The sequence below is a fragment of the Siniperca chuatsi genome, linkage group LG13 (assembly GCF_020085105.1).
Source record: "Siniperca chuatsi isolate FFG_IHB_CAS linkage group LG13, ASM2008510v1, whole genome shotgun sequence".
NCBI classification, from domain to species: Eukaryota; Metazoa; Chordata; class Actinopteri; order Centrarchiformes; family Sinipercidae; genus Siniperca; species Siniperca chuatsi.
In genome coordinates this window covers 27,659,317-27,677,156 of record NC_058054.1, presented here as the reverse complement: position 1 = coordinate 27,677,156, position 17,840 = coordinate 27,659,317, and the positions used below count along the sequence as shown (strand labels likewise).

The 17,840-nt window shown below is 39.0% G+C and overlaps 2 protein-coding genes across 4 annotated transcripts in view; both read right to left on the bottom strand.

The window, feature by feature from the left end:
• The window catches only part of LOC122886571 (polypyrimidine tract-binding protein 2-like), a 32,757-nt gene extending 23,651 nt beyond the window's left edge, over positions 1–9,106 (bottom strand). For both annotated transcript variants that reach the window (XM_044218915.1, XM_044218916.1), the window contains exons 1-4: positions 8,977–9,106; positions 7,785–7,806; positions 7,257–7,308; positions 5,358–5,521 (exon numbers count right to left, since the gene is read on the bottom strand). In XM_044218915.1, coding sequence (XP_044074850.1) covers positions 5,358–5,521; positions 7,257–7,308; positions 7,785–7,806; positions 8,977–8,984 — 246 coding nt within the window. In that variant the 5' untranslated portion in view covers positions 8,985–9,106. The remainder of the gene's footprint in view (positions 1–5,357; positions 5,522–7,256; positions 7,309–7,784; positions 7,807–8,976) is intronic.
• A 2,512-nt stretch (positions 9,107–11,618) lies between these two features.
• On the bottom strand, positions 11,619–17,355 carry LOC122886732 (SUN domain-containing protein 3-like). 2 transcript variants are annotated; one of them, XM_044219276.1, is made up of 10 exons: positions 17,241–17,355; positions 15,433–15,523; positions 14,600–14,724; positions 14,440–14,502; positions 14,236–14,309; positions 13,925–14,111; positions 13,693–13,808; positions 13,420–13,596; positions 13,203–13,292; positions 11,619–11,752 (listed from the first exon to the last, which is right to left on the bottom strand). In XM_044219276.1, exons 2-10 carry the CDS (start codon positions 15,519–15,521, stop codon positions 11,630–11,632), a joined length of 1,044 nt encoding a protein of 347 aa, XP_044075211.1. In that variant the 5' UTR covers positions 15,522–15,523; positions 17,241–17,355; the 3' UTR covers positions 11,619–11,629. The 2 variants fall into 2 exon arrangements, with proteins under 2 accessions (XP_044075211.1, XP_044075212.1); XM_044219277.1 differs by having other exon boundaries at positions 15,433–15,568; positions 17,241–17,351.
• Between the last annotated feature and the right edge of the window lie 485 nt (positions 17,356–17,840).

The window sequence follows — 17,840 nt, the reverse complement described above, 5'->3', positions numbered from 1 at the left end:
TTTTTGGGAAAATTTCAGCATTTTTTAAAGACAATGGTCTATATATATATGGACCATCCACGGCAGGAAAAGTGAGTGGTTTGGCAGCACATTGGTCTGCCATTGCCCCTCAGATGATGTCCTCGCACTGCATTGTGCATCAGACAGTGTTCTGCGCAAAACTAAGCGGGGAGCTTAAAACGACAATGGACAGAGTGATGCCTACAATTCATTTCATTTTCATTTCACATCAAGCCTGCAAGCTAATGTCAGACATGTCTGCTGAGCACCACAACCTGCTTTTGTCGTCAGGTGGCTGTCCAAAGGCAAAGCACTGGAGCGTTTTTGTGAGCTCGGACAGGAGATAACTTTCGTGAACTCAAAAAGCAGCTCTTGTTGCTCACTGACTGACAGTGCTCTTCACCAATGCCTTCGGATTGCACTGACATCTTACGAGCCAAAAATCATTGCTCTCGTTCAAAAAATGTCACTTCTCCCACTAAGAAAGACAGCAGTGGAGCCTACATATCAACAAAATGTGGGATGCGTAACAAAGCCTTGAGCCTTGGTCAGATGTGACCAAAATGTTTATTTTTTATTTCAAGTGGGAAAAAAAATATATTGCTGCTACCTCAAATTCTGTTAAATTACAGTGCTTTTGTTTTTTATGCACTTTTTGTGCATATATCGCATCAGCAATCTGCCAAAATAAGTTATTGGATATCTGTAAAAATCCAATATTGTGCATCTCTAATTTAAAGCATCAAAATACATGACAGTCCCGCCCACCCATCAGTGACTGCACTGTGTATACTTCAGAAATGTAATATAGTAGGCTACTGATACTGATTACATATTATAAGAGAGAGTGAAAGAGAATTTACTGGTGTGGCTAGTTTTGACGTTAAACTGATGCTGGGGATGTTCAAAAACAGCCCGCGATGCACGTAATCTAGAATGTACGTGGAATATGCACGACGTGCAATCACGTGCTCTCTGACAGCTTCAGTACAGCTAGCTAGCCAGCCATTTGCCATGAAACACAACATGTCGTGAGTTGTCATTTTCACCTTCTCCACCGTGTCATCTTAGAAAATCACTGTTCTAGCTAGATAGCTAGCTATCTAGGTAATAAACTACGTTGTTGACCAAACTAGCCCAAACTAGCTACTGTCATCACGTTATAAAATAAATTATTAATCATAATTGTTTACTAACAATTCCTACATGCTAGAGTTATTTATTATATTATATAGCTTACTTATGAACTGACTGTTAGAGATGCACCAATCTGATACTGATATTGGTCCGATACTGACTCAAACAGCTGGATCAGACCTGATCCCCTGAATTCAATTCTATGTTTAAGCCTGTGTGCGTGTACTGTCATGCGTCAGCAGCGATTGTGATTCGCTCTATAACAAAATACAGCTCGAGTCAAGAAATGTAACAGCCACCTCACCAGTGGTTAAAACTATAAACCACCATGTTCTGAACAGACACATTACAAACCGTATGGAAGTTTTTGTTGGACTTTATTATTTGTAACCCACAAGACAATCCACAAATGTGTACCATGATACACAAATATCTCACTATCCACTAACATGTATTTTTTTATTTGTGTAGATCATTTAAGTTCAGGGCCCTGTTTCAGAAAACTGAGGCAAACTCTGGGTTTTCAGTTTCAGAAAGAGAGATAACCAACTCTGTGTACTTAGCCTGCTCGCTAGCAGGTTTTCTTCCACAAACCCTGTGTTTCTCTGTGTCTCGTCCCTCTTACAGAGCCAGACTCGTTTCATTTCCTCATTCATTCACTCCGCATCATAGCGCTATCAGAACAAATTAGTTAGTGGAGGTTTACTGTCAGAATCTAAATCCTGGTTGGATATTAGTTAGTTACTCAGGACTATCTGAAGTTACCACTTATATGCGCTGTCAATCATTTCTTTGAACAGCGGTTTTTGCCTTCACATTCAAATATTACAGAGCATCAAGTCAGCTCAGCTCAGAATAAAACCTCTGCATGTCCTGTTTTTATAACTGACTAACAAACTGACAGCTGCAGTTCCACTAAAATGTTTACTGCACATAATGTGTAACCTCAGTTTAAATGGTGGAAAAAAGGTGACAGTAAATTAAAAGTGAAATGCTTTGTAAACCATTATGTCTCTGGTGTTTCTACTTCATGATTATGGGAATGATGTGACTTGTGGATTTTCTTTGAGATATCGCTGACCCTTTCATCCCTTTCTCTCTATCTTCTCAGCAGCACCTTGACCTCAGCTCAGGGCGGTTGGGCGGGCATACACTGATTTTCAGTTAACTTATACTTTTGTCATGGCTAGTGCCTTGACTCCGGTCTTTTCTCCCCTTCCCTCGTGTCTCCTGTCTTTCTCTCTGTATGTGTCTGTGCTATGGCGCTCCTCTCTCTCCCCCAGCTGCCTGATTGTCTGCACACCTGCCATCCATCAGCCACCAGTCCAGCAGCACTGGAAGTCCGGCCCTTCGTCCACTCTTTGCCAGATCGTTCCTGCTGCCTGTTTGGTACCAAACGCTCTTGGCCGCCTTAGTATAGTGAATATTAAGTTTGTCTCTTTGTGTTTTTACCTGAACCCACGTTTGTTTCTTTGTGCTTCAGGATCATCTGCTAACCTGTCAGCCTGCTACTCTCACTGCCTGCCACCATCACTGCTCAGCTCTGCCATAGTGCGCGGGAAGGCAGTTTTAGTTTATTTAAGAAATACAAAAATAATAACACCAGTGAATACAATAGGGACAGTCAACAGAGCTGGCCAGCCCCTATTAATGCAGATATGGTAGTGGCAGGAAGCCAATAACAGAACAGCTAGAACTGTATAATAAATTCAGAAAAGTAGGGTTAGTGCAGCCTTTAAAAATCAGGAAACAAACAAGTAAAAGACAACACTGCTGTAATTTTGATTACACTTTTTAAGTTTACTACAAGACACAATTCTCAAAAGTAAGCTCATTTATTTAAACAGAAATGTAAATCAAGTACTTTGTGATAAACTATTCAAACGTTAACTATATACTTGTACAGAAAAGTTAAGATGGAGATGAAAATCAGAGAGGAGTCCTGCGTTGTCCAGCAGCAGTAGAATCCAGTGCTGATGGCGGCTTGGAGTCCAGTGATGGTGACATGACAGAAGAGATGAGGTCAAGGTGCTGCTGAGAAGACGGAGAGAAAGAAAGGGATGAAAGGGTCAGCGATATCTCAGAGAAAATCCACAAGCCATCATTCCCATAATCATGTAGCAGAAACAACCATAGACATCACGTCACTAGGATAGTGATCATTTTGCATTGATCAGGCCAACTGTCCTACTTCTGATTCTATCAATTCAATAGGCTTTGTTGGCATGACATTTGACATGTGTTGTTATCACTACAGCTGTAAATGTAGGCTATTGAAATGATTGGTACTTCCAGTTGTAGTGTGAATTGACAATTTAAAAAAAAGATAAGGAATGAAAAAAATATTTGTGTTTTTTGTTCTTCTTTCCATTTGGGAAGATTTTAATTGAGTAGTACATTTCCCATAATGCTTTGGGGGATGCAAACAGGAAGTTAGCTATGGGCCACACCTGCGACATCCCCCCCCCCCCCCACACACACACACGCACAGATGTTGGTTGTATTTACCTAACATTAACATTTGCCATGCACGTTTACAGTTGTCAGCATCTATTGCTGCTATTCATACCTCACATACAAAATCTCTCTAGTCTCTCTAGTTCTATCTGAACTAAATGATCTAACATCAGCAAGCTTGTACACCGCTGCCACAGCTAGCTAACACTATCGTTAGTGTAGCTAACGCCAGTAAGCAAGCACAGCACACTCACCTGGAGATGACAATGATGATCCCCATCCTGAATCACGACCGTTGGGTTAAATAAAGACGCTCCACCTTGTCTTTAACCTCGTGGTAGAAGCCAGCTTGTTTTCCCCTGTTGTACAATGACTCTTGTTTAGCCTTCGTCCAGTCGCTCACAGACTGTAGTTCCATCAGCTCATGTGAGGGAACCTCGCCACGTGCTGGTGTAGCTAGTAACTGCACCTCAATTTACAGATTCCATTTTTACAGATCCGCTGTGGTACGAATTGGACAAAATTCCACAAAAAGAGGAGGGAAGTCACGAGGCCCACATGCTGACAGGAAATGTGCAAAACCCGTTTCACGTGTAAAAATGGATCCACAAATGCGGAAATATCACTTTACATGTATTTGTTGTGGTGAAACTATTTACATTTGTAAAACCTCTATCATTTTAATGTGAAATTAAAATACATATTTACAGAGTAAGTTATGCATATTTGCAAACTGCTCTATATTTTTGTGGATATGACTTTACACATCACAAATAAAAAAATACATGTTCGTGAGTAGTGAGATATCTGTGTATCATTTGAGGATTGTCTTCTGTGGGTTATAAATAATTAAGTCTAATAAAAATTCCATAAAACAGTTAACTTAAACTAGCCTACTCAGGCTACTCATTTGATGCAGTTGTATTGTTTTATGGAATTTTAATTCGGACCAATTTGTTGCTGAATTACACTTGAATTGTAATTCCTGTTAATACTTAAGATCTTTTACCAAGTTGCTGGTGCATGATTATTATTTTATTAATAAACAATTCAGGAAATTTAAATCTATGTATTTATTTGTTACATTTTGTTCTACAAAGTTAGGAAAGCAATGTTTAAGTCAAACCTGATGTTTGTTGCCTTACACATAAAAGAATGATCCCAGTCTCTTCGACACAGTGAGGCATACAGATTATTAATTAATGCTAAACACCAGTACCGGATCAGCAGATTTCCAAATTATGGGATCTGAACTGGATCTGAAAAAAGATCGGTGCATCCCTACCAATTGTTAGCCTTTCCTGCTCAGCTTCCAGACCATAGCTGGGAAGCACTGGGGAGATGTTGGCTCTCCTCCAGGGCCGAAGTCGATTCTTACTTCGGGGCTAACTCCCTTCACTTTTCCAGCAGTTGGGAAACAACAGAGACACTTTTCTCGGTCTTGAGAAGCTGCAGCATTTATTAACTGACACACTGTAACGTTACATTTACTGCCAGATCGACAACTTACTGCTTATGTTTTCTTCTTTTTCCTCTGCTCCATTCACCATCACTTTCTGCTGCTCGCTCTCTCACACTCGCTGCTGTGTCAGCCACAGCCACTGATGTAATGCGAGGTTAACGTACAGCCCTGATGTGTCACTGTCCTTTTCTTAACAAGGACATTATTATTAAGTCGAACTTAAATGTGATTACAAGACTGTTCTTGTTTCCTCCCCCCCCCCAAGTGTTGGCTGATGGTATAGAGTTTTGTTATAGTTTACCTGGTTTTTCCCCTTCAGCATCAGTATATTAGTGACCTTTCCAAAGGGCAGCCCCAGAGCAATGACTTCAGTCTCTGACACTTCATTGGGAAGTTTCCTGATGTGGAGAACTCTGGAGGGAGGGGATTCATCCAGACGCTGTTTCTTACTATCACTGCCGTTCGCTGAACATGGACACACACACACACAAATAATAAATATAAATAAATTATCATATGACACCACAACTCTAGATTACAGCTTAAGCAATAGGCATTTTCAAGGAGAACAAGTCAGAGTAAAGAACAAATGTAAATACTGAAATGAATGATAACTAGGCTCCATTTAGCAGATTCAGTTTCAGGGTACTGGTATTATGCATGCTGGCTCACTGTCACGGGTTTCTGGGACACTTCAACAGATCAGACCCATCATTAATGTTATCAGTAACACCTGTGCTTTTTCTACTGTGACCAGTCAAAATGTCTGCTGTGAAAATGGCCTTTTAGTGGATTATTCTATTTTTCGGTCAACAGAAAAATAATGTGCAACTATTTTAATACTCAATTTATCGTTTAAGTCATATTTCAAACAAAAATGTTCCCTAGTTTCAGCTTCTCAATTGTCTTTGGTTTTTGTATTGTATGCATTCTGATGACATTTTGACCAAATAATTAATCCAGAAAATAACCCAGCCCTCTGGATGCAATTTGGTACCTTACAGATACAGAACATAAAATTCATTCACTGATTCATTTATTCATAAGTCTTACAAAGAGCATGAAAACACAATTTAATGACTAACTTCACTCACATTTTATTTTAAAACAGATTTTTAAATGAAACATATAAAAATGTCTTTACTTGACAATAAATGTGCAAATTCTTCCAACAATATATATTTCTGTTTCTACTGAAGAACATTGCGTTTCTGCCCTATTTCACCATGCCAGTCCCTTTCTGACCATTTTGGCGGCCTCGGCCAGACTTACTGGCATCCCAACAGGCTTTGATCTTTTCATAACCGAATGACTTTATTCACTTTCTGATCTCTGTCATGTCATAGGTATACAAGCACACTAGTACATTCACATTCTTGCTTACGAGTCTAATGCTAGTCTAATGCGATTTGTTAACATTTGCCAACCGGCCACCGTCAGCCCAACAACAGCCCAGAGATTTCCTATAAATTTGTCCAATCGCTCAACCCTAGTGTCTGCATAGGATTGTTTCCAACTCGTGTGATCCAAACATTTCCAATAACTCCAGAGCGCTGTAAAGTTCAAAAGTCCAAATGTATTGAAAAAAAAGACAGACGTAATCATTTCCACAATTCACATGTTTTTATCTAACGAAACATTCTGCTTCAATCCATATTTGTTAGCGTTTCGCCTGTCAAAAAAACCCGCTGTGGTCAAAAAACACAGTGTGTGCCTGTTTGGAGGCACGCACCTGTATCACTGGAGCGGTCTAGCAGCAATCTCACAGCATGATAACTGACGAGTTCTATTCATTAAAGAAAGTTGATTTAATAAAATAAAAAAGACTCATTTAATCCGACGTATCACTTTATTCAAATCGAGGATTTTTTCTTTTATGGTGACGACGTCATAAAATATGATGACAGACATTCAAAGCTTCATTCGAAAATCTCAACAGAAGCTTTGAATGTAAAAAAAATAAAATAAAATAAAGACAGACATTCGGTTCAGCCCTAAGTAGGCTAATTGCATAATAGACAGCATTGCAGGCTAGACAATGTCATACATGCTACAATGATTTCTATCACCAGCAGCTCAGCTCTTACCACTGACCCACTGAGGTTCAGGTACCACAATCAGACTTTCACTTCCTGACCACCTCCCGATGTACACAAAACATTATGGATTCCAGCTTTAAATGATGGTGTGTTGTACGTACCAGTCATAGAGTTGGGGCTGCTACCGTACATGCTGAGCTCATCTGAGCCTCTCTGGAAAAACAACAACAACAAAAAAAGAAATTAAACTTTCATTTACATCCCAACTTCTGACAAATTCTAAAAATATTACTATAAGCAGAGTGACATAATACTACCAAACATACATCAAACATTATACTGTATAATCTCTGTCTGCCTTACAGAACACCAATGTAATAAAATCCCCTGACAGCCTGTTATTGCTCACAGTAACATTTAGCAGCAAACAAAGGAGAAAATTACAAATAACTTTGATGGCTTTACTTTTAGCTTTATGAAATTACACCCTCTGTCATTTATTACAATCCTACCAAGTTTAACAAATCTTTTTAGTATATTATCTTGTAACTTCACAGCCAACACTAATAAAAAAAGGTATCAAATCTATTCACCTGCCCTTTCCTAAATTTCAACTACTGTACATGCAGTCCATAGATAGTAAATTAAAGTGTGTTGAGGTAAAAATAGTAAAAAGTAAGACTGCTTGCCTTCACACCAACCGCAACATCACTGCCAATGGAGAGAATACAGGGACATTGGGGAAAAAAAGGAAAATAAGAGAAAATAATAATTATAATAATAATTCATCATTTCAAATTCAAGGAAAATGATTTATTCCATTCAAAAGGAAAGGGAGACTGGTGCTGTTGAGAGTTTAACCTGGATGAAAATGTTTTGGCATTTTACTTCACAAACTGTGACAACATCCTAAAAACATACTAAGCAACATTTTTAATCAATTCGTCCAAGTAGCTTCAAAGACATCAAATACCATTATGGAGACTAACCTGCTTTAAATATACCCCAAATGAAACTGAGGGCCCAACTAACAGCACAATTAATTCTTAAATATTTGAACCTTTTCCACGCAAATATTAGATTTGAGCAATTCGATTGTTTTTCAATTTGTCTGAAAAATAAAAGCCCCTTTGCCGTTTTTCACTACGTTATTTAGTTATTTTGTAACGTCACATGCTGTTATCTCTCTATGTGGCGACAGCAAATATGGTAGATATGAGTTACCGGTATTAATGTTTAAGTCACCTGCTCTCACAATGGAATAGCTAATGTTGTAAACAATAAGCCGGCAGAGGTCGCGTGTAGCATACTCTCGCTTCAGACAAAGGATCCTTACGAACTGTCAGGTGCGCCTACCATGTCGACTATGACATGGTCCACACACGGGGCTAATAGCTTGTTACACTAATACAATAATTGTCGCCATTTATCATACACACATTCAATGCACACATTTCACAGTTATCGATACATTAATGTAACAGAGCAAACGTTAACATTCATTTTAGCACAAGAGAAAGTGATATATGCTAAAATGGATTATTACCCTTTGCGGACTAGCTTGCTAGCTATCACATGGCCGACGTTAGACGACCCAGATGATACGTAAAATATGCTCTTGAGTCATGTTCTACCATACATTTCTGTTTCCCTACAAGCAAAACAACATTCAACTACCATATTTATTGGTTGTGATTTGGTGTTGTAAGCTAGCTAACGTCCTGTTCTTCGCAATATAACGCACAGTATCAAGGTTCGCAGTTGAGCTAACAGTTAGCATATCTTAAATTGATCACAGGGAACGGCTAGTTCTGTCTCTGTCACATGCACAGCTGTGGAAAGTGCACCCAGAAACATTAGCTGTAATATAAACACATTTACCCGTCCATTGCAGCTCTTTGTCCTCTTCTGTCTGTTGATATTTCAGCACACTTCGATGCCTACTGTGAGCAAAAAAAAAATGGGCGTTCTTCTTCTTGTCTTTCAGTGGCTATTGGCAACCAACAGTAACGTTTGATGCATTACCGCCACCTTCTGCTTAGGAGGGTAGCTCGGAGAGTTAATAATGAAATAAAATAATACAACGTGTGTCATTTGGTAAATTCATAATTGCGTTTATAGCAAAATGAACAACAAATCATTCTTGCTTATGTCTTGTGAGAATGATTATGTTTTTAATCTCCTGAAAGTGCTCACATACAATAAAATACTTCCTCTCTCCCGAATCTGCCTTCTTCCCCACATGTAACCTTGCTCAACAAAAACTGTCAATAATTATTGTCCCTCTGTTCTTGCTTGTGTTTGTATTGTTTAGCATTACATTTAATCAGTTTCTTCTCTGCAGACCTTGTTTTGCCTGTGATTAAAATCCTCAATGCCCCCAGATGTACATGTGCAATTCACTTTATTTATTTATTTATTTATTTATATAGCGTCAGTTCATAACATAAGTTATCTCATTACACTTGTCCTAGAGAGCAGGTCTAGTCCGTACTCTTTATAATATTATTTACAGAGACCCAACAAATCCCACCATGAGCAAGCACTTGGTGACAGTGGCAAAGAAAAACAGCAGAACCAGACTCAGGGTGGGCAGCCATCCACCACTGCTGGTTGGGTTGAGAGAGAGAGAGAGAGATCAGGAGGTAAGAGAGTATACAGTTGCACAATGCAAATTCCACATAGAATTTAATAATAATAATAATAATGTAATGGTAGTGGTAATAATAATACTAATAAACTAATAATTGTAATAATGATAGGAATAATGATGATAATAATAGTAATAAGACTAATAATAATAATTGTAGCAGCAACAGATGGTGGCTTGCAATCATAGATCTAGACTCTACAGCTCCGGAGGCACAAGTACCTGCTGAAAGCGACAGAAAGAGAGAGGAGAAAGACGAGTAAGCACAAAACTATAGGAAAGAGAAGATGTCGAGTTAGTAACATGCACTAATGGGATAAGAATGCATACAGACGGAGAGGGAGAGGAGGAGAGGGGAGCTCAGTGCATCACGGGAAGTCTCCCAGCAGTCTAGGCCTATAGCAGCATAACTAAGGGATGGTTCAGGACTCACCCGAGCCAGCCCTAACTATAAGCTTTATCAAAGAGGAAAGTCTTAAGCCTACTCTTAAATGTGGAGATGGTGTCTGCCTCCCAAACCCAAACTGGGATCTGATTCCACAGGAGAGGAGCTTGATAACTGAAGGCTCTGGCTCCCATTCTACTTTTGGAGACTCTAGGAACCACAAGTAACCCTGTATCCTGGGAGCGCAGTGTTCTAGTCGGGTAGTAAGGTACTATGAGCTCTTTAAGATACAATTGTGCCTGACCTTTTGTCAGAGTTTAACATCAGACAATTACTGGTCATCCACGTTTTTATGTCCTTAAGGCATGCTTGAAGTTTCACTAACTGGTTAGTTTCATCTGGCTTGATCGATAGATATAACTGGCCATCATCTACATACCAATGAAAGTTTTTGGAGTGTTTCCTAATAATATTGCCTAAAGGAAGCATATATAAGGTGAATAGAATTGGTCCAATTACAGAACCTTGCGGAACTCTCAAAAGTGACACGGCAGAACCAGAGATCTCTCTCTCTCTCTCTCTCTCTCTCTCTTTCTCTTAATCCAACCGGCAGCGGCAGATGGCCCCCCACCTTGAGTCTGGTTCTGCTTGAGGTTAAAGGAAGTTTTTCCTTGCCACTGTCGCCAAGTGCTTGCTCATGGTGGGATTTGTTGGGTCTCTGTAAATAATATTATAAAGAGTACGGTCTAGACCTGCTCTCTAGGACAAGTGCGATGAGATAACTTCCGTTATGAATTGGTGCTATATAAATAAAACTGAATTGAATACTTGAGTAAATGTACTCATGGTGATGGTACTTTCCACCACTGCATGCAACACATACACACATTTTTCATGGTCATATAAATGGTAATTTAAAAAATTACCCCATGATAAACTTACATTTTCTAAGCCAGTTTATCAAACACCATCCTTGGTTCAGTTTAGAATTGCCACATCATAATAATACATTAAGTTGTGAGACTTTATTATTACATCAATTACAAATTCATAATACATACCAATACAACAAAACCCCAAATTCATTATGAATGCCCATTCAACCCTTTATGTCGTTGTGACTGCAAATTCAATTACATTAAGTTAAATCAAGCTTTCTCATTCAGAATCTTTGGTTAATTTATCTTTGTTTCCCTGATCCCAGACCCAAACTGTGACACCACCTTACCACTGTATATTGATATTTCTATGGCGATATACTGTACATGGACAGACACATGGATGTTTATTTCTAAACATTATTTTCTAAACTTTTTTTCCCCATTGACTTTCTCTCTTGTTAAAACATTATATTGCATATTTGGTACTTGATATCCTTATTTTTATATCTTAATGACTCAGCACCTGATTGTAGATGCAGCTGCAATTTCGTTGTCGGAGACAATGACAATAAAGCTCTCTTCAGTCTTTTTTCGTTTTATTTTGGACATGTTTATTCTCTAAGCGGTTACAGATGGCATTGTCCCGTGGACCCTGAAGTTGTACACACAGGTGTACTCTGGATGGCCCCAGTTGCTCTCAATCTGCAATTTCACAAATCTGAAGACACCTTTTGTATGACCCTGATGAGAGACAAAATAGAAAAGATTTGAGAGTTGGTTGAGTGGTCACACAAGAATAGTTAACAAAAATTGGAGGATGCGAAATCAGGAAAAAAAAAAGGAAAGGAAACCAGCTAAAGTGGAGAGCAGAGTGTAACGGAAGGCTACATGTATTCATCCCGTACGGTTTTGTACAGGATGTTTGGTTTGGTATATGACTTTCTTTGGTTCAATATTCTCTTTGAACCACATAATTACTGTTAAGTATGCCCAAAACACTCTAATTAGGCTTGTAGGAGCCATTTATATGTACTGTCTGATTTGACCACTAGGGGAAGTATTGTTTTTCTTCATGTGTAATGATTACAGCTGAGCACCAGGTGTATTAATTAGAGCAGGTAAGATCAGTCTGGGTTAGTAGGTGCTGGTGAGCACACAGTTCTTACGGTAAGCCATAAACTGCAAGCCAAGTTGTGTAATGTAAGTCTATTTTATTCATCATCTTTGCAATAAATGGGAACATCACCTAAAAGGAAAATTTATCTTGTATATCTGATTTCATTGCTCTATGACTCCGATGAATACGCATCAGGAACATTCCACACTACCTGCTAAAGTGACCGAGTAAGGTTTGGACTGTCATTACAAGGCTTAAATCTGAGCACATAAGGAGAATTAATTCTAAAGTGCAAGTTTCAACTAGTAAGCTTTGGCACGGAGTCAAGTTTTGTCTGTTAGCTAAATCATGCTAGTTGGGTAAAGGCTAAAACATGCTTCTCCGGGCTGTATATAGGCAAAAAAGCACAGGGATTGTTTAGCGACATTCGTACGGCTGGTTCTTTTATACTTATATGTACAACTTGTTAACTTTTTCCATTTTTTTCTTTTCTGTTTTGAAACCGCCTCCCAACATCAGTTAAATCAACCAGTCAGCTTGCTTGACACGTATGTCTGCACAACGCATCGTTAAAAGTACACATGGTTCAGCTGCGGGCCCCTGCAGCCAATGATTACCCACCCTTTTCTGCGTAGGTTCGCATACATGCTTACGCGGATCTTCACAGAAGCATAATTCCAGTTTTAGCCCCTGGATTTCTCATACAGCAAATGTCGTCAGATTGGGGAATACAAATGAGAAACCAGAGCTGGAGGAAACTCTGATGTCATGTAGATGTATCGTTTGGGTGTTTTATGGTTTCCCAGTATATTACAGCGACACTAGACAAAGAATGGTGGCTTGGACAAAAACAGTGAGCAGATATTGTTAATCAAAGTTGGTTGTCTCTGAAAACACACACAACCAAACATGCCAAACTATTTGCTACGGTATCACCCAAAAGCATCTATTACAGGTCTTGAGCCCCGACTATAATTTTCCTTGATATGTGCATTTCTGTCAGTCCATTGTGCTTGCCCTGCTGTACCAAAAACATTCCGGACCATGACCCAGGCTGCGTGGTTTAATACTCACAGGGAGTTTGAAGGTCTGTAATGACTCCCCATTTGGATCATATACAAAGGTTCCTAGGCGGGTCGCTTCACCATCCACTTTCTTCATTCCCTGACAGAGACAGAAAGAGAGAGAGAGACATGCCGTTGAACAGCTTGTGGCTTTTTTTGTGTGATAGTAAAAATGTAAGTGGCATCAAGGACAGCTCCAATGAAATGATGGTAAATTTAGGACTTACATAGACAGAAAACTCCCTTGGCGCACTGTAAGTGAAGCCAGCTGGGGACTGCATGCTTGAAATGTGACCCAGTGTCACATGGGTGATGGTGACTGGGTGGGACAGGGATATAAAAACATGCCCTCGTCTACCTGCAAAGGCCCAGCAGCGACCAGGAGTTAGAGGTGAGGAGTGTCCCTGAGGAGAAGGAGAGGAAGCGACAGAATGAAAAGGAGGAGTTTAGGAGAAGGGTTTGTAAGTGTGCATGCATGTGTGTGTGTATGTGGTTCCTACCTGGATAACAGTCCGGGGGTTTGCAGGTGGATACCATAAAGGTATCCCCCAAAATGTAACAAGTGGCGGCTGGGTGTGATAGGTTTCTGAGCTAAGATAATGAGGGACAGTGGCACCTGCACACAAACAAATACACATCAACCTTCACACAGAGACAGAACAAGATCACAATCAAACAGCAAATTTGCAGATTACAATTTGTCAAATGAAGATGATGATGAAGATGACTTACCCTGTGATTCCAGAGCAAAGTTTGGCATAGTGTCTGCCACAGGAAGAAGCTTGTTCCTCAGACGGAGCAACTCCTCCTGCAGCTCTTTTAGCTGCATCTGCATCATCTTAACATCAGCTCCAGCCATGTCCTCCTGCAGCTTTGTCAGCTGCGCCTGCATCATCCTCACCTCATTTCCAGCTGAGTCCTGACTCAAGTCAAGAAAGATTTGTTTATTAGTGGGGAGGCACGCAGGTGATTTTAACTATAGCATTACAAATGCAGGAGCAAGAAATGAACATATAAGCTAAGTCTTGTGGGTCATACTGTACCATGTTCTCTGGCCGCCCCAAACCCTGACTGACACGGGTCCTGCTTGAAGCATACATTTTGTATAGACATCCTCCTGAGGAGAGAGACCCAAACATCGAATAGGGGTATATACCACTAAAAAAAATACCACCAAGCTCAAAGCCCTGCTATGCCATGACAATTCAAAAATGCTTGTGTACTAGAGGTGATTTTTGATGACTTACCAAAACACATTAGGATGATGAAGATGAGGCTGAAAACTCTTTTCTGGCAAAACCTCATACAGACTGCAGAAAGAGAGGATGGTTAGAGCTCGATAACAGAGTGAAACTATTTAATGTCCGTCATTAGCTGGTGTGCTTTCAGGTAAGTTTAATTCCTTACAACTGTTTCTGCCCCTCCAGTTGCTGGCAGGAAGGTGGCCAATGTCGTCACCAAAAGATGTGCTCGACATGTCTGAAAAGGTGCTGGCTCCAGAATGGCGGCGACCCCTCTTCCTTCGAAAGACCCTTAAAGAGGCAGTGAAATGAGAAAAGACTGAAGTGTGAAGATTTAGAGAGAAGAACAATACATTGTCGTGACTGAATGGAAACTACACATGCAGCCAGTGATGGAAGAAGCACTCTTTACTTGAGTAAAAGAAGCAACACCACACTATAAAACCACTCTATTGCAAATTAAAGCCCTGCATTTAAAATCTTACTTGAGTAAAAGTACATACAGTAAGTTCTATCAGGAAAATGTGCATCAAGTATCAAAAGTAGAAGTAATCATGTGGCAGAATGGCCCCGTTAGAGTTATATTATGATATATTATCATATTGAATTTTATTACTGATAATTGATGTGTAAGAGGCATTTTAATGTCAAAGCTGGTGGAGAGGGAGCTAAGTTTGATTACTTTAATTACTTTAAATACTGTTGGGTAGTTTAATCTGCAGTAATGCATCATATTTTTAATCATCATTGTGTTTTGTATGTAAAATTTAATCAGTAAAGCAACGATAGATAGATTCAGTTAAATTGTAGTTGGATAAAATGCACAATATTTCTCACTGAAATGTAACGGAGAAGAATAAAGTAGCACATAACAGAAATACTAAGTACTAAGTTATAATAAGTAAAGTACAAGTACAGTGTTTGAGTAAATGTACTCAGTTACTTTCCACCACTGCATGCAGCACATACACACACATCCACACACACTCTCCAGCTCACCTGTATGGGCTCTCCTTGTATGAAACCAGAGGTTCTTCATCGTTATGATAGTACCCCATTGAAAGCAAGCGACTGCTTTGTCGTGCCATGACTGAGAAGTGATGGACAGAGACAGAGCGGGATTCAGTGACCAGTGCTGAAAGAAAGTATTAACTAAAACAGCCAGTACCACGTTGCAAAAATACTCTGTAATTACAATTTCAAACTTAATAAAAATGTACTAAAGTATCAAAAGTAAAAGTATTGATTCGATTCAAATTTCAGAACCAATGTGCATTCACTTCAGTAAGACCAACCCTCAAGGCTGGATTAATACTGGGCCCCAAGACCCCAGACCCATTGGGGCCCCATACGGCCCCCAGGTTGACTGTTTGTGGTCATTTGATTAATTGTGAATTAGTTAGGGCTTGCATAATGCATATTCCTTAATTACTTTCAGTTGTGGAATATAACTAAGTACTGTACTTAAGTACAAATTAGAGGTACTTGTACTTTACTTGGGTATTTCATTTTATGCAACTTTATAGTTTTACTCCACTATTTTTGTCTGACAGCTAGTTACTTTTCAGATTGCGATTTTTGGCACCCTTCCTGTCCAGTGAAAACCATGTAGCTCCAAGTGTGGTGATTTTGAATTTGAATGTTTGTGACGAACTGAAGGATGAAGTGTTCCTTTATGGGTTGAGGAAATTCTCCTCCTCCTGAAGCTAAACAAATGATTTTAAAGCCTTTGATCAGCTGGAAAACGCATCGTCACAGAGCTGAAACTTCACATTTCTCTGAGCTCATGAAAAGTTGACTTTTTAGAGATACGTGGTTCTCACAGGACAGCGACGCTACAAACAATATGATGATTTTATGATGCATTGCTGCAGATTAAACTACCCAACAGTAAATAAAGTAGTTCAAATGAGCTCAAGCTTAAACATCTACAGCAGTAAAATGCAACACACACATTAATGCAGTGCCATTACTCCAGAAACATCAGATATGACATTGCCAGGGACCATTTCACTGCAGAATGAGTACTTATGAATTTGATAGCGTACTTGAAATTGACTACTTTGATACTACTAAGTAAATTTTGCTGATGATATTTACATACTTTTCCTTGAATGCAGGACTTTTACTTGTAGTGGAGTATTTTCAGTGTGGTATTGCTACTTTTACTTACAGTAGCATGTCGATTGTGCTCTTTATCTGTTACCTATTTTCTTGTATCTATTATGTGTATTCTTCTTATCTTTTATGTTTTCTACTTCCACACAATGGATTTAAATGCAATAAAGTAAATTTGTCAGACTGATTGGAAAAAAATAAAAACAGAAATAATACATTTTTAGCTAAGGAAATCTGTCTATTTGTGCTCATAATGGCTACATAAAGGCACTTTATAACAAAAAAAATCAAAGAAAAAAGCAATTATTTCACCTCCCACTAGCAATACTTAATCCACCGAACTGAAGAAAATCATTTCAAACAACTGGAATCATCTGACTGCCTTGTGAAAGATATGTTTAAGTTTTTAAGAGTGAAATCTAAATGCCAACCTAACCAAAACCTGCCCCCAACCAGACTCTATTCATTTCTTTAACCTGTTTCTTACTCTGTGATATTTGCTTAGCATTAAAGCTGTTTCCCATCAGTAGGCTACTGTCACCATCTTGGGTGGGAAATATAATAACGGTCATATTATGTGTGAAAAGAGTCAAAATATAATAGTTCCATATGATAGACCTGAGGATGAAAGTCAGTCTTAAACAGCTTTTTGAAGTCATCAGTGTTCCGTGTGATAACCGGTAACTGACCTCTATAATATGATGAGAAATCAGCAGAGGATTAACGAAGAGTTGAAATAGTCCGTAGCTTCGTAAACATAAGAAATAATCGTGGATTAACCAAGATCTCCTCAGTGACTGCAGCCACAAGCAGAATAAGTGTTGTGTCACATTCATTCGTGTCATAAGTAGAGGCAGAATGGAAGAATAGAACCGTGGCGTTCTGTAAACTGTGGTGTACAGTTACTAAGTTCTGTACTGTACTCCTGAGGTACTTGTACTATACTTGAGAATATACTGTCTGCATTTCAGTGGAATATACTACATTATTTGACAGCTACTGGTTACAGTTACAGATTCAGATGTTATGTACAAAACATATGATCAATTTAAAAATAGGATGCGGTGATGTTACAGATTATACCAAACAGTAGCCTACTTCAAATTTACCAGCCACAATAAATGCTGCTTACATATTAATGCATCAATTATGATAATGTAATAATCAGTGGTGGAAGAAGTATTCAGATACTATGCTTAAGTAAAAGTAGCAATGACATGATGTAAACATGAGAACATGAACATGAGTATTATTAACAAAATGTACTTTAGTATCAAATGTAAAAGTAC

Bases quoted from the DNA above. Each gene is read 5' to 3' on its own strand.
- LOC122886732 (XM_044219276.1), bottom strand. From the start codon at position 15,521: ATGGCACGACAAAGCAGTCGCTTGCTTTCAATGGGGTACTATCATAAC. The intron at 14,725-15,432 runs GTGAGCTGGAGA...TGCCTCTTTAAG, and splicing joins TACAAGGAGAGCCCATACAG to GGTCTTTCGAAGGAAGAGGG. The intron at 13,597-13,692 runs GTAGGAACCACA...CCTTCTCCTCAG, and splicing joins ACCCCCGGACTGTTATCCAG to GGACACTCCTCACCTCTAAC.